Raw genomic sequence first — 21,756 nt, 5'->3', positions numbered from 1 at the left:
ATTATCTTTTGTAATGGCAAATTGCAGTGCCCCTCAGCTACAATAAATTATGTCAGTTTTCAAGACAGGTACCTTGAAAATTGAAGTAAAAAATAAGGGATAGTCTAAGCAAGCCCCAGGTGTAAAGTAGAAAAGGCAACAAAATTTTATTTTTGCTTTAGCTTCATGCTGATGTCATTCTAGTGACTTCACTGTTAATTACTGGACATTTGCACCATTATGAGAGCAGAATCTATCTCCTAAGGACAGGTTTTGTTATAATAAACTGGTTTTACTCCAGGAATCTGGTCTATAAAGCCCTTCCCTTGATATATTTACATGGCTATAAGCAAGTCAGAACATTTTTCTGAGGAGTGAATTGCAGCCAGCAAAAACACAGCCCTAGGCCCATGCTGAAGTGGGTAGGATTTTAAAAATTTCTGCAGCAGTTAGCGGTTAGGCACATAAAAACACTCCACCCTCCTGCCTCAGGCAAGACAGAATATGCAGACAGTGCAGAGTGTACTTCATGCGTCAGGATACATCATTTGGCTTTAAACAAGATCAACAGATTTCAGAAAAATGATAGAAGGGGGTAATGTGTATGTGCCTTAAGACTTAGTACGTTGACTAACATCTCAGTTACTCATTGGCAATGTTTAGGGAGAAAAGGCCTGGCTGTTGTGCCCAGCAAGCTGTTAAATGGAAGTTTTGTGATGCTCCTGGCACTTTGGAAGAGAAGAACCCATAAAGGTCAAACTGGAGTCTCTAAATCCAAAGTCAGTATCCTTTATATTACTCTCCACTTTGGCTTTGCTACTACAGATGATGCCCATAGGGGAATATAACATGTTCTTGTCCTGTCAGTGCTGATGTGTGAGCCCTAGTGCTCTTCTGGTAATATAAGATTAATGACAGAGACGATACATAGAGAATATCTTTCAATTGTACAGACAAACTGCCATAAACTGAAAAAAAAAAAAAATCCAATCACTAAAATGTCATCACAGAAACACTGAAGGAAATAAAACCAGGAAGCACATTTTCCTCTGGTTCCTTGGGGAAACAAGTTTCTCTGAAGGGAAGCAGTATGTTCAGCAAATAGAGCTCAATAATTTTATTACCCAGTGCACAATTTCCTATGCATTTTTTTCTGGTTTTTTGCTTACCCCAAACTATTCTGATCACAAAAGGAATAAAAAAAAAAAATCAAGCAATAGCATTATAGTGCTTAATAAAGACTGTATTGCAATGAACTTGCTAGCTGTGTGCACATACCAGTGAGCTTAACTGAACAGTATGAGAAACACTCTACAGTGTGCCATCAGCATGCCAGTATCAATAACACATGGATAATCTTCTTTCCTCAAGGGAAACAGATGTGCAGTTTTTGAGAAGAAGGTTTTAGTCTGACTCCTGTTTGCCATCATTAAGTTGTGGATAACATAATATCCATCACTATAGGGTTTCTGCAATAAAAGTACTGGATAGTCACTGGATAGTGACTGATGACACTCTAGTTCCCAGCACCATCAGGGGCCTTCTGCCAGATCTTGGACAAGTCATGTTTTCGCAGTACTACATGTAAACACCAAGTAAACCCATAGGTAAATATGGTAAACACAGCTAAACACTTAATACCAACCTGAAACAGGATCTCTTCCTAGACTGATTACCCATTAGTGAATACTGATGATAATATTTCCTTTTCTCTACTCTATGTGTAGCACATTAAATTCATAAACCCAACGTGTGGAACTGTCTTTCCATATTCACAGTCTCAAACAGACTGTAATCCTCACTTGGGGTGGGGCACGTGGGCGTTGCTCTAATAAAATAGCAATGATAATGCACAGGATGACTTTTCCATGTGTTATGTTCCTGTAAAATCTTACTGGAATCTCAGCTGGCAAATGATCTAAAATCTCAAACTTTCTGTTGTTCTTGTGCAACTCAACTGTTAACATGTCTGTACAACAGAGCATGAGTAATTTAAAGCAGGGACCATCCTTGAGACAGAAGGGAATATGTTGTGAACTTGGAGACATGCCATCTCTAAGCTCCAGTGTATTTGAGATTCAACCCACTTGATAAATTTGCAGCAGAAGTTCTATTAGCACTTTTACTGGTGCACTCAGGAGTCCATTTTTAACATATTAAAAAAATAAAATATTTATGACATTAAATTAGCTGCAGGTATTAAAAAAAAAGGGGGTGTGTGGCCAGGTTTAAAAAATGCCTCCAAACTGCCTCAACAGTTGAGGTATCATGTGAGTTTTTTCGCTAGATGGTTGTAAAAGATCATACAACTTAGTCACATAATCTAACTTCCTACATTTGCTGCTGAGAATATTATTTCTAAATCAGTTTCACCCACATAGTCAACTCCTATACAAGGAGTAATCTAAAGGCCCCAAGTTCTCAGATTTGTCAAAGTGACTTGTTCTAGATGAGCTTTGAATGCTTAGGTACTTTTTACTGAAGAAGAGAAGAAGGTTGCTATCATCCCTGTGAAATTCTATTTGAAGTGAGTAAATCTCTGTATACTTATGGTCAAAAGCACAGCACCTTCTAACATATTACCACACCTACACTCAGTGCTTACTCACCTCTCAGTGCAAGAGTGTATCTTGTCTCAATACAGATGGGAGTTACACAAGGCAAAGAGAAAACTGAGCATGCTCACCTGTGGTTGTGAGGAGGAACCAGGCAGGAAATTAATGCATTTCTGCTACACAAATTAAGGGCATGATCTAGTGAGAGCATGTGCGTGCTTGTATTCCGTGTGCAACACTCAGCACAGCTGCGTGAGGCCTTGATGCGCAGCATGGAACAGTTTGGCTGCGGGCAGTGCCAGAGGAACCACTGATACATCATCCCTGTGGGCTGGGAGCTTTCGCTGTTGGGGCTTCCGCAGCTCATTTTCTCAGTCCTGACAGTTATATTGGAAAAACATTTTGTACAAATAAGTTTTAAGAAACATAAATCCACATGGGGAAACCAGGTCTGCAGCATGGAAGGGAAGTTTGCTGATAAAGATACAAAAATCACACTTGCTTCAGCAGCACCTTTGAGCATCAGGGTACTCCCTAATCCTGCTCTGAACTGCATGACAGCAACTACAGCTGGGGCTGCTCCTTGTCACAATCACAACCTGTTTTTCCAGTCAAGTTTCTTCATTTTCATTTCTTTCTCCTTCCCTCACAACCAGGACAGCGCTGTTCAGATCGCATGTCTCCGGGTGTGTTCCTTGGGTACAGTTTTTCCCCTTCTGTGAGGAGATAGTGCCTGAGGTAGAGGTGATGGGTGGCTTGAAGTAGAGTTGTGGTTCCCTTCGCTGTGCCGAAAGGCTGGGCCTGGGCCTGCCCTGCCACTCATGGTGGGGAGCGCTCTACGTTGAGGCTGGAGCCCTCCTCCCTGGCACAGGGACACTCGCAGGGAGATGGATGGCACCTGGCCTTGGGCAAGACCCCAGCCATAGGGTGGCAGGCCCATGCCGGCCTAAGGGACACAGCATGGCCCTGCATGCCCAGCTGCAACAGAAGCGTGTACGAGGTTCCCAGGGATGCCCCGCACTGGGAGCTCCAGAAGCCCTGCTCTGCCCGGCACCTTCGCGGCAGCGGCGTCCAACCCCGCATTTACCGCCCGCCCGCCCGCAGAACAAGCTTTGCGCGCCCGCCCGCCCCACAACCCCACACCTCCTTCCACAGCGCGCAGGCGCAAAGCAACCCGCGCCCGCTAGGTACGGCGCCGCGCCCGCGCGCAGGCGCACTGCCGGCGCCCCACCGGCCCCGCCCCTTTTCCCCGGAAGCGGGAGATTGAAGCGCTGAGGCCGGTGAGGTGCTGGCGGACTCGGCGGCTCTTTCTGCTCGGCTCCTCTCCCTCATATCTGAGGGGAGCGGGTTCTTTTCTCTACGGCTTAGTGATGCTGGGATAGAGGAGGGAGGGGACAGGGTCTTTCCGGGTTGTCTCCTTCCTTGACCCTCGCCCGGGTCCCGGCCCAGCTGGCTCCTGGGGGCGGGCTAGGCCTCGTCAGGGCTGGGGGCTTTGTGCTCCGTGAGGGGCCTCCCCTCGCTCTGCGGCCTGTGAGCAGCCTCTGCTTGGACTGCGATTGCGCTGCGGGTCCCTGCCGTGCTCCATTTCTGGGGTGCCTCTTGGTCCTCCAGGGTGCATCACCTCAGAAAGAGCTCCCCGGATCCGTGGCTCTGCTTATGGGCTGCCCGGCCTTCTTTCTGCTTCTCTGTAGGGTGCAAAAGCAGCTAGGGAAGTCGTTAATACAGCCCTCGGTTGGTGAGAGGAGAATATAAAAGGAGTGAGTCCTGTTACGCAGTGTAGCAATAAGCAGGAAAACTGAGGCATGTAGTATCAGAGGCTTGGCTAAAGTGCAAGATCAAGTAAGTACCGAAGCACAGAATTTTCTTTTCCCCTCCTGGCCCAAGTTTTCCTTACTTGCTGGACAGAATTATTCTTCTGTGTGATAAATAGCATCACTGCTTGAAAATGTAAAGGATTCTTAGGCTGAGATTTTGGGGAAGGATTTTAAGAGTGCGGGAGATCTATGTGAATGTGCTGCCAAGCAGAGTTAAAGTAACAGCATTAGTGAACCACTGGAAAAAGTATTCATTGTAGTCATGGTCATTTGAAGACAAATAATCTGCATTAGAATGTAAAGGCAGAGAGTTGCATGATTTTCTTTGAAAAAGTTGAACAAGTCTGTTGAAGCTGTTAGGCTTGAAATTATTTTGCTGCTTAGTAAGATATATTACATATTTGTGACATACTGTATACATAGCCATGACAGTAGCTTTTTCTAGGCTTTTGTTTACATTAAGAAAGAATAGTGATAACTTGCATCATATTTAATGGGTGCTGTGGGCTTTCTGTTTAAATGATAGATAGCTAAAATATCCAATTAACCAGACTTTCTTTACTAAAGTCTGGCGTTTTTTATTAGAATACTGTATGTCAAATTTTGAACAACTGAGGGGAACATTGACTTCTAAGATAAATGAGGACCTGCATCCTTTGGTATAGAGCCAGGAAGACCAGGGTTGCTGGTTTCTTAAAGCTTTGGTATGCTGAAGTTTTGGTATGTTTCATCTCTGAAGAGGAAGCCCCTTGTGCCAGTCTTGGGTTGCCTAGTGACTGGCTTGCAGGATTTTATTTTTAAGAGGCTTCTGGTTTGAAACTCCTAATTGCGATTTGCAGGTAAAGGGAGGTGTAGCTGATGATTTTCCAGGTGCACTTTGGTCATTAGCAGGTGGTTCACAAGTGCTAAACTAAGTTAAACATTGCCAAATCAATTTGAAGTTGGTACATGCTGGGAGCTATGACTTATCGTTTTAATTAAGGCACTTTGCTGAGCGAACTGGGAATGCTTTTAATCTAAAATTCTACTTGTGTGAGTAATTACTTTTTTAAGCAGCATCCCCAGAAGTATCAAATGAGACAGTGGATTATTTTCACGGACCTGGGTACACAATTATTTTGTTTTATAGAAAAGATTAATTGTTTATACATGTGGACAATAAAAATTGTGTGGCTCACAACAATCCTTTTATCACTACTTGGGATGCAGTTAAATGAAAGGACTGGTTCTTCACAACCTGGCTTAGTAAAGATTATTCCTTTGAGTTAGACAAGCAGTAAGGGTCATTCAGGTTAAGAAGATACAGTTTGTTTAGAGCGAGCTTTTTTTGATGAGTTTGTTGCAGGATCTGACCTTGGATTTATCGGCATACTGTAATGGGTTCAATTGCTTCATAAGTTGTCTTGTTCCTTTTAACACTTGAAAAGGATATCAGATAGAAAAAAAAAATATAATGGAGAATACCTGTAAGACTTTTTACAATATTTTTCATCTTTACAGAAAAAAATCCATAGAGCTTTATGAGTGAAGGAAAAATAATATACAAAATTCATAGTAAGATACTTTATACCAGTTAGTAGTGTCGTTCATCCTCCTGAAGAAAAGCCATTCACAAAGCAAGATATTACTTAGCATATGAAACAGTTGTGTAACTTACGCAGATGTCTTTTTTGAACTTACCAATTAGAAAATAAGCCTTAGTGTTTCTTATTAGAGCTTTTTACTCATTTCTGCAGCCACATAGCTCATTATAATCGGGTGAAAATGGCACCATACATAATTCATTCTGTCTTTTAACAGAAACTGCTATCCATCTCAAGATGGAAGAACCAGTGCTTGAGAAACTGCCATCTTTGTGCCATACTCCAAAGGATTCTGGGACAGCAGCTCCACCGGGGACTAGTTCAGGGAAACAGGTATGAGAACTTATTTGTTTTTCCAATAATGTGACTATCCATAGTAACAAAAATGCTTGTGAAAGCATCAAGCAGTCAGGAGTCACTGAGATACTGTTTGCTGGAAGGCTAAAGATAGGTAGCTTATACCCATAACTACAAGGTTGTCCAGGTAATTCCTTACTTGGTGCTTGGTATAGTTTGCTCTGAATATGCAGATGTTTGCTGTGAATACAAAGTGATGGAGCAGCGGTATAACCCAAATGCCATACTAATAATTTAAATACTATTTAGGGTTTGTGGTGGGTTCTGTTGTTGGTTTTGTTTTAATCTGTTGCCTTCAGTTTTCTCAAATCCTAGTTTTCTGGGTTCCTGTGTACACAGAATGACTTTCTGTGACTTCTGCTTGCACTTAAACAAAGTACATTGCTTTCAGTTTGTATAGTCTCCATAATGGTGAGCTCTACTTTGGTGTTCATCCTAGCATGCGTTATGGTGATGCTGTCATGCTCAGCATCCGGACCTATATAGGATATGGCTAGTTTGCAAGTGTTCCTTAACCAGTTCCTCTCTCCCATATTTTAGTATATTTTCACAGGTAAAAATGTTAGACACAGATTATAAAAAATAATTGTTAACTTACTTTGAAGAAAAAAAAATCACTTTTAAGATGCTTTTCAGTGAAGGATCTCAAAGCATGAACAAGTCAAAATTATACAAATCATTTCTAATACTCTCAAGTAAAATACAGATGTTTTATATTAGTGCTAATACAGAAAGTGTATGTGTGGTGGGATGGAACAGTAAAAAACCCAACCATTATCTCCATTAAACTAGAGGGGGAAATTGGAACTTGATGGAATAAAATTAGCCAAGTTGAAATATGCTGTATATCTTCTGCACAAAGACTAGATGAGTAGGTTTGCCTCAATAGAATACAGGATTTGCTCCTAGAAAATGTGGAGGTACGTCTTTCCATGTCTTGCAGCTGTGTGTGCAAATACATGCAAAAGGAAGAAGTTAACTTTGTTCAAGTTTGTGAAAGCTATAGAGAGAATTAGGAAGTCTGGCTTTACAATGATCTTTACATATACAACAAATTTTATGTAAATAATAACCAGTGTTAACAATTCTTTGAAATTTGATCAAAAATTAGATTATTCTGATCCTTCTGGGATTTTTTTTGTTTATTTTATTTTTTTTTTTTTTTTAGCCAATGAGTGCAGCTCTGAGGGAGCGATTAAGGAAAACAAGACGCTCATTTAATGCTAATTTTACAGTGGCAAAGCGGCTCAAAATAGATGCTGAAGAAAAAGACTGTGCTGATGCTGACAAAGGGTGCTTGCCAAAGACAAGTACAGATTGTTCCAGATTACAAGGTGGTTCTGAAAATCTAGAAAGAAATGGCACTGGACATACATGTTTCAAAAGTCGCTTACAGGAGAGTGGTCTCTGTGGATCAGCAGAGAATTCTGATGTGCTACAGGTTGATCTTAGTCAGCAACAGTCCCTGGAAGAAAAAGTAAGGCTGGTGAAACAAGTGCAAGAGAAGGAAGAGCTACTTCGAAGGCTCAAACTGGTTAAGATGTATCGATCTAAGGTGAGGTGAACCTCTGAAAAAGCAATTTTAAGTCTTTCTTTGAAGTGGAATTCATAGTGTAATCCTCATTATTAATTTAAGCAACAGTACCGACTCACTCTTGTGTGTGTGGTGTTTGTGTATTGTCTCAGTTTAAGGCATTTAATAAAAATAGATCTGCAGCATATCAACCCCCCCTGCATTTCAGCAAATTACAAAATTTTTTTTGTTTTGTCCCAATTTCAGAACAACCTGTCTGAACTGCAGGCTTTAATAGTGAAATGGAGAAATAGTACCCAGCTGATGCTGTATGAACTACAGTCAGCCTTTTCTGCAGATGGCAAGAAAGTGAGTCTCACTCAGCTGATAGATACTTTTGGATTAGAAGACCAGTTACTGCACTACAGCAGAACAGAAGAAGATTTTGTTGATGCATAATCTACAGGTGCAAAGCTTTCAATTACACATATGCAAAAGCAGAAAATACTGAATGAATTCTGATCACATAAGAAGTGTTGATCAGACAGTGGACTTTATACTTTGAGGTTAGGTTTTCTCAGGAGATACTTGTAAAGCTATGTACCTAGATACAGTAGGCACTGTAAAAGGCATTACTTAATGGAAAAGATTGAACTCATGCTGTTTTGGAAAACCTGGCTTAATAACTTGATCAGTGAATTGTTATTTAATAAAAATATGATGAAATCAAGTCATACTTGAGCAGGTGGAAGGCAGTCCATTCTTTGATTAGTCTTTGCATGGTTACTTGTCTTGAAATAACGAACTCTAATTGTTTCTGTTGATGTTCAGATGGGGAAGGGTTCAGTTCTTTGTTCATATACATCCCCATTTTACAAATGTCTTACTGCTGCTAGTCAGTTAATGATGGCATTTTGTGAGTTAAGTAAAGATAACTAATTTTTATGTTGTTAATATTCTGAAGCTGCAATGAGATGTTCTCAATAACTTTAATTATTACTGAAGGAAATGTGCCATAGTGCAGTCATTTTCAGATACTGGTCCAGACAGTTGTCTTCAGGGAAGCTGTCTCTTAAGCATTCTGCCACAGCCTGAGATAATAGAAGAGAAGGCAAGAAAATTGCAACCAACATCTGTCTACTCTACTACTTCATGTGAGAGCCAAGGTGTTTTCTCTCTTTAAATAAATAAGAAAAACATGGCCTTGTCTAATGGGAGTGCTTCAACTACAGCATCCTAAAGCTGAATCAAACTTAAGCATTTCATTTATCCTCCAATAAATGTTGCCTTTTTAAAATTTTTTTTTTTTTTTTTATCTTAACTTGAAATTACTTATTTACTCATCATGGTCTGTGCATATAGCGTGGTGACTTCTGTCTGCCTTTATTCTCATAAGGGAAAGAAAATCAGAGATCATACGGACCCTTTTAACATTGATAGGGCTCATTAGACTTAAATTTGTACCCACAACTTGCTCTTAAGAATACTGACTTGCTGTCCACAGCAAATTAATGAAGAACAACCTAATCGTAGTTTCAGTATTAAGACACTATTTCTTCTGCCTCTTAGCTTAGTAAAAAAAGATGATGGTGCCTGGTGAAGGGGGTGGTTCTCTCCCCTAGGGATCCTTGGCAAATTTGGAACTCTGCTGCTTCTAGGGAAGTTTCAGCAGGAAGAAAAAAGTCTTGTAAGAAGAATGAAGATATAATTAGAATCCTTACAGACCCCAGTTAGAGATGATAAAGCAAAAAAGGAGGTGGTGTACAGCTGTAAGGAGGTTGTGTACAAGATCACAACAGAAGTAGTTTTACTTACAAGTGTAGAATTTTGTTAAAAAAGCTATTAATGGTCTCGCACTGGAATGAGTTTAGATTTTATGTGAATTTATGAAAGGAGGAGAAGAATCAACACACCATGGAAGAGGGAAATAAAAATCGGTGAGAATACCTGAGTAGGTAGATCAGTCTCCAGCAGTAGTTAATTTTATGAAGGGTTCTTTATCTTTCTTAGTTGTCTTGGAGAGATCTGGCAGGAGAATATACTGCATATCAATGCAAAGGGGTGGGAGATAGCAGCAACTATTTCAGGAGGCCAGATGCTTCCAAACCTCATTTTCCTATGATTCTGCCAGTGGAAGCAGCCACAGCTACTGGTGGCTGTGGGTAATAATGCTATCATAAGGTGCAGCAGCTTTCAGGACTGGGCCAGGTAGCACACATGGTCGTGTTGAAGCATACCTTCATCTTCTCAGCAACCTACACCTGTGCCATCACAGGTGTAAATATATTTTAAAAAGCAAAACGAAGTCAAAGCCACAGACATGAATTTTAGCAGATGCAAATTCATAGATTTCTTGCAGTACTTTACCTTCAAAATGTTCTATAATTGCATATTGCAGACTAAGGGTACACAAATACACTGGTTCTTCTATCAGTCTACATTTTCTTGTACCCTTTGTTTTATGTAATGAGCTATATGGTTTATATAATCAAACATGAACTGAAATGTGATGGGGATAAGACTAGGTATAAAATGTACAAAACAGACAAACATGCATCCTTCAAACTGAAGTTGTTTTTAAAGCAGTTACAGAAGAAATTGTTTGTGGAAAGAAAAGTTCAGGGACAAAAGGTAGACGTCCAAGCTTTTTTTCTTAGAAAAACCATGGTATTATACATCTACCTGGACTCTGATTTTTAAAGAATAGGAAATGTTCTTGATTTCAGCCTTTCAACTTCTGCCTGAAGAATTTCAAACTGTTCTTCCTGTTCCTTTACAAGACCCCGTAGGTGTTTCTGCTTCAAAATCTCTCGGTAACGCTGCTTTGCAATCTTTTCAGAAACATGCCGTGTGTCTGCATAAAACAAAATACAAGGGTTAGTCTGTACTTGTAGGGGATGTATAGTCTATATATTTATATTGGATCTGTCACAGGGTTATTCCAAGTTCTGTAAAAAATTGGCAAGCATTTTAAAAAAGGCTTGCAGTTGGTCTTAAGAGTCTTTATAGTACTGAATAAAGCAAAAAATTTCAAAAAGGCATTGGGAATGCTTCCTTTAGTTTCTAGCAAGTACCCACTGTTCTGAAAATCTGTAACTGTTTTACTAGTGGAAAGATGTCTACAGTTTTCCTAATAGTGAATACCCTTCTCAGCTTCACATTACTTCCTCTGTTCCCTTGAATGGGTGGAAAGAAGTGGGTTGAACAGTTCTGAGAAAGAATGAAAGCATGTTGCCTAATGAAGGTATTAATGACTATAATATTTTGACTTAAATAGTTTCAGCAATTTAGTCAATTAACTTTGGTTACAAGAGCAACAATCTGTAGGTATGCTCTTAAGTAAACAATGTTAAATTGTTGTGGTAGAAAGGGCACTGCTAATTGTGCACATACAGTAAGAAATAGGTGCTCCTTGCCCCTTAGCTGATGCTGATGGAGAACAGGACCATCTAGCCTTGGAGATATTTTTTGAATGTTCTTTGCTTGTGATGTAAAGTGCATTACTGTGACTCACCAGCTGCCTCAAAGATATGCCTCCTTTCTGAAACAGAGACAAGCATTTCTTTCAGCTCCAGGCTGAGCTCGTAGTTTGCTTCCTCTTTTAAACTGATGCACTTCTCCAACTCTTTAATTCTTTTCTGACGGTTCTTCACATTCTTCTTGTGCAGCTGTCCATTTCCAAATGAATAAAGCAAATATATGAGATGATACAAAAGCTGTTCAGGAAAACCTATGATGGAAACCTAGAATCTTAAACAATGCACTGTAGCTCAATAAACTTTCATGTATTTTGATTTGACTAGTAGCATATCCTAGCTTTATGTCATATAGTGTCTTTCACACACACTGTATTCCAGTATGCTTTATGGAGTTCTAATATAAGTAGCAGACAAGGAACAAAGAGGTGTGGGTCAGGGAGAGAGATATATTAAAGATAAAACCTGAAAGGCAAAGGGAGGAAAGGAAGTCAGTGGAATCAGTGAGTTGAGAACACTCTCTTGACTGCTAGGAGCTGCTGAAGAAAGGGTTATGCTGAAGCTGTCGGATGGGCTGTAAAGGGACAAGATAAATACTAAAGCTTGAGGAGGGAGAGGAGGCTGATGCCAGCTAGAGCAACCTGGAGAAAATCCAGTGGAATCACTTAAAAACAAGGATAATCACAATTTGAATGTTGAAATAGATGAGGGAGCCAGCAAATCAGATTGTTGTGTCTCTTATTTTGAATATAGGGGGGTAGTGATATTATGAACAGGCTGGTGCTCCTGGAGAGAAACATTAAGCAGTGAAGACTGGAAGAATGCTTCATTAGAAATGGAAGAGTGACTTTTATAGGCAGCGCTGTGTAAGAAGTGATAAGCAGATCTGCATTCAGATGTTCAGGAAGGAAAGCATTTAATTCCAGTAACAGAGCAAGTAGATTTCTCTCCGTAGGGTTGATCTATGCACCAATCCATGTATGATGACTGCTTCCAAAGACTTTAGAGAACTGCTGCTGTAGACAGCACAAGTTGAAGAAACTATTGAAAGCCAGATGCATAAATAGATGGATATATATATTCATCTGTGTGCACTGTTACGGCTATGCTCCAGTCCTTGAGTTAGTATGCCTACATCAGTTGCACTTACTCCTTACAAACACCTCTTGCTAATGAAGGAGAGGAGTTGCATTTAAACTAAGGATGTGTCTCTCAAATGTGGTGGTTCACTTGGGATTTACCTTATCCATGATGCCAAGAGTCTCCTCCATCACTGAAATGTGGTGGGCGATGCGGCTGTCGTAGTTCAGCACAGTGAGGAACTGAAGAATTAAAACCAGAAAGAAACAGTCTTATTAAGCCTGTTCTCAAAAATTCCACTTTTCTGTAAAGACAATCATACTATGTGAAACTCAAAAAACTAGAATTCTGCACAGTGGAAATGCTTACTAGTGATCATAAATGAACATTGTAAAGATATTCTTGGATGCTCTGTGAATACTAGACTGTACAGCAGTTAAAAAGAATGTTATCTATTATATGTTAATGGAAACAAAGACCAAGCAAATTTGTTGTGATGTTGTCAAAAAAACCCAAGCTATACTTTTGCTTATAAGGTAGTCTAATGTAACAGAGCTGGAGGCCAAAGTGCTGTACAGTCTCTCTTTAGGCCAGAGAAGAAAATGATTATTTTCTGTCAAGTGGCTTCCTAGTAATTCTTACTTCTTTTATTGTTCTTATATCTGCATAGTAATTAAGGTTTCAGAGAATTTATTAAAGAATTTTTCTTGGGCACACTGCTACTAAAGTACCTCTTTATCAAATGACAAATGGAAAACAGGCTGTAGGACCCATAATGGGCTGTAGACAGGTTTCTGTAAATGTAGATTCATCCTTCCAGAGTCCTGTCCCACCAGAGTGACAGGTAAAATTTTGTGGACTGCTCTAGTTAGAAGAGGAGAAACAGGAAAGTCCAGCAGGATCCTTGCCTACAGCACCAAACTGCTTTCACTCACTGCTTCATTAATAGCCCTCATTCCAGGTGTTCTCAGGTCCTTGCCCACATGCATTTAGCTAAGCCATCTTTCTTTCAGTTCCTATTGCTGGGGTCTCTGTTGCCTTGTCTTTCCTACTAACCCCACATTAAGTCCCTCAGAGCATTCAAATTCTGATTAAACTGGTATATGCCTTTGCTATGGGCAAGTCTAACTCTCTAAGGGCAACAGTTCTGCTCATCAGTTTAAATGAAGTTTGAGCTAATGGCAACACTGGTGATATATTTGCTACAAGAACTTTTCAGTGTGTTGTCACATCACTTTGGAAAGCTGTTTTGTTGGTGTTAGTTATAGAAGTCCCTTGGCTCTGATTCAGAAGTGAACAAACAGTTTGGAGAGCAGCAAAAAAAAATGAAGCCTGTGCAAAACGTGTTTTGGATTGTCTTTTAATCTTTTGATTGAATTGCAATATCCTTACCTGCTGTCCCACATTCTTCATTTTCTCTGTGCTTTATAGCTTTCCCCACTGCAATATCTCCAGCCTACCCATCCTCCAACATCCCTTATTCCAAACCTTTATGCCCCCCCACCTCATTGCCACAAAACCATCAGCTTTCTCTGCAGTCCTCTACATCCCATACTGCAATACCCTTGGGCTTCCCCTACAACTTTTCTTCCTCCTCTCTTCTCCCACTGGTATCCTTGGCTCTCTCCCACAACCTTTACCTATGTTTTCTGGCCTGCCAGCTGGGCTTGTTCAAAGCTATGTGGGTGCTGACTTGCTGGCCAGCTACTGCCTCTTGCCTGTCAGGCATGGCAAACAATTCCCTGTCTTCTGCTGCTAGGCCAACAAATGGCAGTGAGTGGGGCTCAGTGAGGCTCCTGTAGGAAGGCTGAATCTTTGTATACTGAGCAAAAGTTACGGTATTTCTGTGAGATACCAGATGGGGGCACCTCAGACCTTTCACTTAAAAGGAAGTTGTGGTGCTTGATTTAAAAGATCTGTTCCTTGTGGCTGCAAAATCCTGATTCCTTACTCTCAGTGCCAATTTTGAAACACTAAGAGTTAGGGCTAATTTTGCCTTCATTTACACCTGAGCATCCCAAAGAACTTCATCACTGATCAATCTCAAGAGTAAAACTTCCCTTTGAAAGCTGAATTGTTGACCTATTAGGCATCAGGTTTCTTCGTAGTAGTAAGAGACTTACAAGGTATAAACGATCTTACAGATACAGGCAGCAAAATTTTCTGCAGTCAAAATATAAATTAGGGAAAGTAACTCACTAGCTGGCGATCTTTTGAAATAGGTAGTGTTACAATATCCCGAGCCTTCTGTTTCAGATCGTCTATCTGCATTCTCATTTTCTTGTGTTCCCATTCCAGCTGAAATATCCCTTTAGAGAATTCTTTACATTCCACCATGCTAGCAATTTTTTTTTGTCCTTGAGCCTGAAAAAATAGATTAATCTTAATTAACACACTTTACAGATTATAGAATAATTATTCACAACAAGATGGGCGAGCCTCCAAAGTTATAATTTTAGTAAGGAAAACATGCTATGCTGCAGTGTCTTTCCAGACTTTGCTCCAGATGGTTATCTTTTGTGGAATTTTGTTCCTTTTTATGCTCTATGCCACAGCCTTGCATCATAGAAGGAGATGAAGAAAATTACAGCTAACCTCTCTCTCCATCTTTCTATCTTTTATAAGAGTGTCAAGGCATTTTAGCTCTACAAAATACAAGCTTGCTCTGTATAAGGTATTTTGCAGTTGTTACTGAAGGCTTCGTGCAGTAGCAGTAAGAAGCAATTTTTGTACAGCTAGAATGCCTAAAAAAAGGACATTTAATGAGAGTATGGAAAACTGTTTTAAGTATGATCACCAATTTCACCTTCAATAAAAAAGTGTATTAAGTTTTTAAATCTTAATGTAAGCTACTGTTCAGATGCTTCTTAACATGACTATAAGTTTGCCTTCAGGGAATTTTCAAACTGCTGCCCAGGACATTAGCATTTTCTATTTACAGTGTGTGTATAAGTGATGATGTGTCTAAATACTGTTGCCATTTCATTGATCTGAATTGTATTGATCAAACATCAAGCAACCAGTCTGTATTGCAATCTTTACATCATGATAAGAGACATTACAGAATTCTTAATAGCTTCTAGATTACAGTTGGACCTACTGGTGTATAGTAACAAATTGAAATTAGATGTCAAACTGGAGAAAAAGCAGAGCCCCTGAAGGACAATACATTTGTTTAAAAAGCTTAAATTTCCTTCAGATAGTGTAAATTACCATGATAGAGCAATTCAGTTCTTCAATAACACTCTTATTAATAAGAATGGCATCACTGTAGTCTGGGATCTCAGTACTTTCCAATTCTACCTGTCCTTGTTTTAACAAAAACTGGACAGTCAAATTCAATTGAAGTTTCATCTTCTCCTCCTGCAGCCTAAAATGGTAGAAAACAAAAACAATATTTAGTGATTTCAACAGGATTATATAAATCCTTCCATGATTCTCAAAATGTTTATATTTATTACCGGTAAATGGTATGTCCATGTAGGGGTTACTTTTTGACAGCCTGTCTTCTATTTGCTGCCAAAGTGACTACAGAATTTGCAACTTACTTCCATACATGAAGTCTGCAATCACTGGATTCAGTTTAACATACTCTAGCAGATGTTCTGAGAAAAAGTGTTGTTACCAAACAGAAATCTTAACAACAATTGAAAAGGAAATGGAGAAGACTCCCAGCCAGCAGCCATTTTCTTGTGTAATTAATCCTGCAGTTTGTTCCTGAATGACAATGAATGTGAAAATTATGTCATGTACCTGAAAAAATGAAATATTGCAGGTCCAAGCAGCTCAGTGAAATGAGGTGTCAAGTGGCATATTGCAGCTAGGAGTGATCACTGTATCTTAGGCCTACATGAGCAAAATTTAACTGAGCTAGCTAGCACATATATGGCCTTGAAGGCTTTGGGGGATTCATTGCATGATGTAGGTTTTGGGGCAGTCAGTCTGCATTGAAGACCATGCTGCCATCCTTACTGATGTTGTTACTTAAGATGGTAGATTAAGGCTGGTTTGGCCTGCTCACATGTGCTGCAATCACACCTCATTTCAGAAATATCGTAGGTCTCTCAGATGAATCCTAGATAAAAGAGTGTTGGAGAACACAGCTGTGTAATTCTGTATGTAACTTTTGGTTCTGTGTTGGTGGAGTATTAAAATGTAGCTGAACACAGGAAAAGAAACAAAATTACCAAGTGAGTTCTTGGAAAATGTCTTCTATTTCTGACTTAATCTTCTCATTGTCATCCATTCTTCTCTGGAGAAAGGCCTGCATCTCTGCCAGTGTTAGGGCCATCCATTTCACCTAAGCAAGCAACATCGTGACATTCTGAACTTTTTCAACTTTGTCAGTATGTCAGGGCAAGCCTCTTCAAGAACAGAGAAGACAAGTTCTTAAGAAGACATATGTATGTATAAATATGCAGCCTGGTATTTTGAGAATCCCAGTAGAGAGCATGAGACATAGAGGTCACAATCCTTACATTCTGCTCAGAAAATTATTTATTAATTTATGCATAGTTTATTCACATGAAGGGAAATCGTATTTCCTTCTCTCTTGGTCAAATTTCATGTATCTCTGTCTCTGCATAATTCAGATTTACACCTTCATGCTTTTAAACTGAACAAATAGCTTGCTAGAAATTTCCAGCAACACCCTTTGTTAAGAATTGCTCTTGATGTTCTAGAAAAATATGGGAATGCATTGGTGCAAATGTAGAATGCTAATGGAAGAGAATGACTCCAACAGATGATGGAAATCAAATACCTTAACAGTGTTTTGGTATGGATAGAGAAAAGGAAATTTTTTTTTTTCTTTTTAATGAAACCATATCAAGGTCACGATCATTCTGATCAAATCCATACACATTAATATGCTAATATTTCCTCTGAAGGAGAACTAAAGCTGGTTTCCCTTGATAACATTTCTATTATTCTGAATTGAATGTGGCCAGAAGCAACTTTCAAACTCAAATGCAGCTTGTGTATGTTGCAGTGTCATTTCACCACTAGCTTGAGCCTACACTTGAACTCCACAGAAGTTTAAGACCTGAAAATATCAAGAAGTATACTGACAAAATAAAGAATTTTACATACCAGCTCCTCACTCTCCATTTTATTTCGTCTAGCTAGACAAAAATGTTCCCACATAGGCAGGTCTAAGCCATTAGGCATGTGCTCAGGACTATCCAGTTTGTCCATGGCTTTCATTAAAAGGGTAAGTGCATCTTTGTAATCTTCAGCTGAGCCTGAACCATCCCCATACGGGTTAGCTGTGTCATGGAGTATTTCTGTCATTGGGGTCCTAGTGCACATACACAGCACATACAGTATTTACTTTTTATTTTCTCTTGCATAAAAGAAGCTCACAAACAACTAAGAACATTTCATACTCACAATCTCTTCCAAAGAACAAATAGGTAAGGCTGGATCTTACACAAAATAAGAATATATGTTTTTGAGACCTGACGATTATTTAGATTGCATTTAAAATTGTGTGGTGAATAAGAAAATGTAAGTACTCAAAATAGTAATCATTAGTATGATAGGAAATCAACCATTGTTAACAATCCAATAAAAAGTAGGCAGTCTGCTGATTATCAAAATCATTTAGACTATTGAAATAAATAGAATTCTCATTCTTGACTCAGAAGAAATATTAGTATTTAAACAGATGGAATTGGGGGGATCTTACTTTGGTCGATGTTTGTAAAGTTGGAAAAGTTCATCAAAGAGATTCGCCGGTACATCAGCAAACTCCTTTGTAAAACCACATTCCAGATTCTAGGAGGGAAACAGCTTTCTTGTTACCACAATGTTATTTTAAAAAAAGCATCAACCTGCCCATATCTTAGAAATACAGAATATGGTATCCTTCCAAGAGCTCCCAAGCATCAAGGAAATCTGGACTATTTCATAAATTCTTCTATGCACATACTCTCCTTTACTGCTTAATTTCAGTGATCAGCAAGTTGACCAGAACTCATTCCATGCTTACAGTGAAATATGTTGTTCTCATTGTCAAGACACAGCATTAACATTTTAATTTCTGAACCTGCTTGTTGTGTTTGTCAAGAGTCTCACCTTCTCTTCAACAATTGCATTTTCATAGGTGTCTATGTAAGCTTCAATTTTATTTTTTGTAGTCTGAATTGTTCTTGCAGTCTTGACCTATAGCAAACCCAAAAGATTTCAGGAATTAAACTCAGCCAGCAGAAGCACTGAATGGCCATTCATATACACTGATGAAGCTGACACTTTCTTATTTCTAGAGAAAACCTTGTGAGCTATTTTTACTAACAATATAATGCCTTCTTCAGGGGATTACTTGTATATACTGCTAAAAGGTGAGCAGGTGCAAAGTTAAACTAGTCCACTGCTTAAGAAAGTAAGAAATTTGTGTAAGAAATATCTTATACAAATGCTTACAAGTCTTCTTTTTAAACTTGAATGTAAGGACCTATGTTGATACTTGTTTTCACTTGCATAGAGATTTCATTTTCCTTTCATGTCATCACAGGTAAGATGAATCAAAAATTCTCAAATGCTGTTCAGTGGAGGGTTCTTCATTTTAGAATGCAGTTTCCCTGTTGTCATGACATAGTTCTGCTATGTGTCAGGATACTAAGCTCATCTGTTTCATCAAGGCAGTTAAATGCTTATACTCTGCTGGGGACACCGTTTTGTTGTACTTGACAGTTTGTATGGACCAAAAGATATACCAATGGGAACATTTAGAATTTTTTTTTTTAAATATATGTTTTCTGAAAAATGTAAGCTGGTATACACTTGGCCTCAGATAATTTTAAAACTAGTTCAACCTATTCAGTGCTAGGGGCTAGATGCCTACTTTGGAACCCCTGCCTGTAGCTCTGTATTGGGTCTGCATGGCAAGGTTTTAGTAGCAGGGGGCTACAGGTGTGGCATCTGTGAGAAGCTGCTAGAAGCTTCCCCTATGTCCAATGGAGCCAATGCCAGCCGGCTCAAAGATGGCCCCGCCGCTGGCCAGGGCTGAGCCCATCAGCAACAGTGGTAGTGCCTCTGTGATAATGTATTTCAGAAAGGGAAAAAGTTACTGCGTAACGGCAATTGCAGCCAGAGAGAAGAGTGAGAATACGTGAGAGAAACAGCCCTGCAGACACCAAGGTCAATGAAGAAGGAGGGGGAGGAGGTGGTCCAGGTGCCGGAGCAGAGATGCCCCTGTAGCCCATGGTGAAGACCATGGTGAGGCAGGCTGTCCCCCTGCAGCCCATGGAGGTCCACGGTGGAGCAGATATCCACCTGTAGCCCTGGGAGGACCCCACACTTGAGCAGGTGGATGCCCAAAGGAGGCTGTGACCCCATGGGAAGCGCGCACTGGAGCAGGCTCCTGGCAGGACCTGTGGCCCTGTGGAGAGAGGAGCCCACGCTGGAGCAGGTTTTCTGGCAGGACTTGTGACCCAGCAGGGGATCCACGCTGGAGCAGTCTGTGCCTGAAGGACTGCGTCCCATGCTGGAGCAGTTCGTGAAGAACTGCAGCCTGTGGGAAGGACTCATGTTGGAGAAGTTTGTGAAGGACTGTCTCCCATGGGAGAGACCCCCCACTGGAGCAGGGGAAGAGTGAGGAGTCCTCCCTCTGAGGAGGAAGGAGTGGCAGATACAACATGGGATGAACTGACCGCAACCCCCATTCCCCGTCCCCCTATGCCGCTGTGGGGGGAGGAGGTAGAGAATTTGTGAATGAAGCTGTGCCCAGGAAGAAGGGAGGGGTGGGGGGAAGGTGTTTTAAGATTTGGTTTTATTTCTCATTACTCTACTCTGGTCGACTGGTAATAAATTAAGTTAATTTTCCTCAAGTGGAGTCTGTTTTACCCGTGATGGTAACTGGTGAGTTATCTCTCCCTGTCCTTATCTCGATCCATGAGCCTTTCGTTATATTTTCTCTCCCCTGTCCAGCTGAGGGGAGGAGTGATAGAGCAGCTTTGGTGGGTACCTGGTGTCCAGCCAGGGTCAACCCACCACAAGCTCACATACAAATAGCTGCTTGCAGCTCCAAACACAGAGGTCAGTACAGGTTGAGTAGGAGATCTGACATGGGGAGGCATTAGCATATTATCTCTGGACTCAGGAACAGCTCCACAGAGACAAAATGAGCAAATGGGATAACATTGTCCCAAGAGCCAGAACCAACCTGCAGACTACCACCACTTACATCACCTGAGTCACACAAGTATTGGCAGGACACAGGAATCGGAACTGTCACTCAAAATTATTACTGTGGGCAGTAAGCACTTGTATTGAAATCCAGATCTACTACTTGTGCTCTCCAGTCTTTGGTTGACTTGTATATGTTTGATAGGGATGGGAAACTCTTCAGGAGATTAAATTGGTCAATAAGACTATAAACACTTTGTAGTCCGTGGTATGTTCTGCTTCCATGGTCAGATAGTCACATGCCACCTCTGTCTATGCTTTGAACTGGCAAACACAAGTCAGCGTGGCCCTGGCCTACATTAGACACCTCAGTGAAAAAATGTGATGGCATTACACATTCTTTTGTGCATCTTCCTGTCCTAAAAGCATCATAATTGGTGCTTCTAGCTTGATACTGGATACTAAAAAATATTATATATAGCAAACAAATAGCATCATGCCCTTCTGAATTTATGGAGTTTTACCAAAGAACTCCAGATGAACCAAGATGAGTATCTATTCAAAACCATATGTATTTATAATGTATGTCACCTATGCAAGTTGAAAAAAAAATCAGTGACCCTGTAAATTGTCAGAAAATCATTTATGGTAAATTTTTGATTTGGAAAGAGCAGTCTTCACAAGAAACTGTATTGTAAATATTACACTTTTCCTAAGAACAGCATTCCAAACGATAACTTACTTTGTCTTTCTCCTTTTTCATAAGGAAATTATGAAGTCCAACTTCTCTAGTGTCCAACTCTTCATCCAACAGTAAAGCATAAATGAGATTGACTATTTTGAGTTCTTCCTGTGAAATGATTGTAATAAAAAATGTTAACATTCCTGCTGCGCAGAGGCAGAGTTAAAAAATTAATGTTCTCTGTGATACCTGATAGATGACCATCTCTATTTTCACTTTCCTTTCAGAGAGTTTGCACACAGTCTCATCAAAATTTTGTGTTGTTTCCTGGATGGAAGCTTCAAGTTTCTTCAATTCATTTTCCAGTGCCTGGGGAAGGGAAGGACAAGAGCAGCAATATTACATCTGGAGGAACAAAGAAGCTCTGATATAGTGTATCAGTTGCTGGAGAATGCACAGTATGGAACTGTATCCTTCAGCCAAAAGGTCCCAGAAATTACATGTTTGGAAGGAGAGTGCTGCCAGGCTACCAACATATGTTGTCCAAATACCACCATGAAGGATAAATATAATTGTATTATTTTTGTATG

General features: G+C 40.1%; 2 protein-coding genes across 19 annotated transcripts in view; one reads left to right on the top strand and one right to left on the bottom strand.

Annotated features, from left to right (window-relative positions):
• Nucleotides 1-3,766: 3,766 nt before the first annotated feature.
• SFR1 (SWI5 dependent homologous recombination repair protein 1) lies at nt 3,767-8,652 on the top strand. Of its 3 annotated transcripts, XM_030030664.2 has the most exons (5): nt 3,767-3,814; nt 4,226-4,373; nt 6,149-6,264; nt 7,457-7,843; nt 8,069-8,652. In XM_030030664.2, exons 3-5 carry the CDS (start codon nt 6,169-6,171, stop codon nt 8,258-8,260), a joined length of 675 nt encoding a protein of 224 aa, XP_029886524.1. In that variant the 5' UTR covers nt 3,767-3,814; nt 4,226-4,373; nt 6,149-6,168; the 3' UTR covers nt 8,261-8,652. The 3 variants fall into 3 exon arrangements, with proteins under 3 accessions (XP_029886524.1, XP_029886525.1, XP_040983336.1); XM_030030665.2 differs by lacking the exon at nt 4,226-4,373 and having other exon boundaries at nt 3,772-3,814; XM_041127402.1 differs by lacking the exon at nt 3,767-3,814 and having other exon boundaries at nt 3,821-4,373.
• CFAP43 (cilia and flagella associated protein 43) overlaps nt 7,647-21,756 on the bottom strand; it is a 53,570-nt gene continuing 39,460 nt past the window's right edge. For 11 of the 16 annotated variants that reach the window (XM_030030650.1, XM_030030658.1, XM_030030660.1 and 8 more), the window contains 11 exons: nt 21,416-21,535; nt 21,227-21,334; nt 18,436-18,522; nt 18,047-18,135; nt 17,449-17,656; nt 16,545-16,657; nt 15,571-15,727; nt 14,557-14,721; nt 12,519-12,599; nt 11,316-11,469; nt 8,914-10,655 (listed from right to left, as the gene is read on the bottom strand). In XM_030030650.1, coding sequence (XP_029886510.1) covers nt 10,498-10,655; nt 11,316-11,469; nt 12,519-12,599; nt 14,557-14,721; nt 15,571-15,727; nt 16,545-16,657; nt 17,449-17,656; nt 18,047-18,135; nt 18,436-18,522; nt 21,227-21,334; nt 21,416-21,535 — 1,440 coding nt within the window. In that variant the 3' untranslated portion in view covers nt 8,914-10,497. Of the gene's footprint in view, nt 7,754-8,913; nt 10,656-11,315; nt 11,470-12,518; nt 12,600-14,556; nt 14,722-15,570; nt 15,728-16,544; nt 16,658-17,448; nt 17,657-18,046; nt 18,136-18,435; nt 18,523-21,226; nt 21,335-21,415; nt 21,536-21,756 lie in introns of those variants that run through there. The other 5 variants (XR_003925771.1, XM_030030651.1, XR_003925770.1 and 2 more) reach the window with 5 other exon arrangements.

Source organism: Aquila chrysaetos, chromosome 11, assembly GCF_900496995.4.
Source record: "Aquila chrysaetos chrysaetos chromosome 11, bAquChr1.4, whole genome shotgun sequence".
Taxonomy (NCBI): Eukaryota; Metazoa; Chordata; class Aves; order Accipitriformes; family Accipitridae; genus Aquila; species Aquila chrysaetos.
The sequence above is the reverse complement of the archived record's forward strand: the minus strand, read 5'-3'. Positions and strand labels throughout refer to the sequence as shown.

Excerpts from the sequence above, each read along its gene's own strand:
- SFR1 (XM_030030664.2), top strand. The coding sequence starts at position 6,169 with ATGGAAGAACCAGTGCTTGAGAAACTGCCATCTTTGTGCCATACTCCA. Across the intron at positions 6,265-7,456 it reads GGACTAGTTCAGGGAAACAG|CCAATGAGTGCAGCTCTGAG; the intron begins GTATGAGAACTT and ends TTTTTTTTTTAG. Across the intron at positions 7,844-8,068 it reads TTAAGATGTATCGATCTAAG|AACAACCTGTCTGAACTGCA; the intron begins GTGAGGTGAACC and ends TCCCAATTTCAG.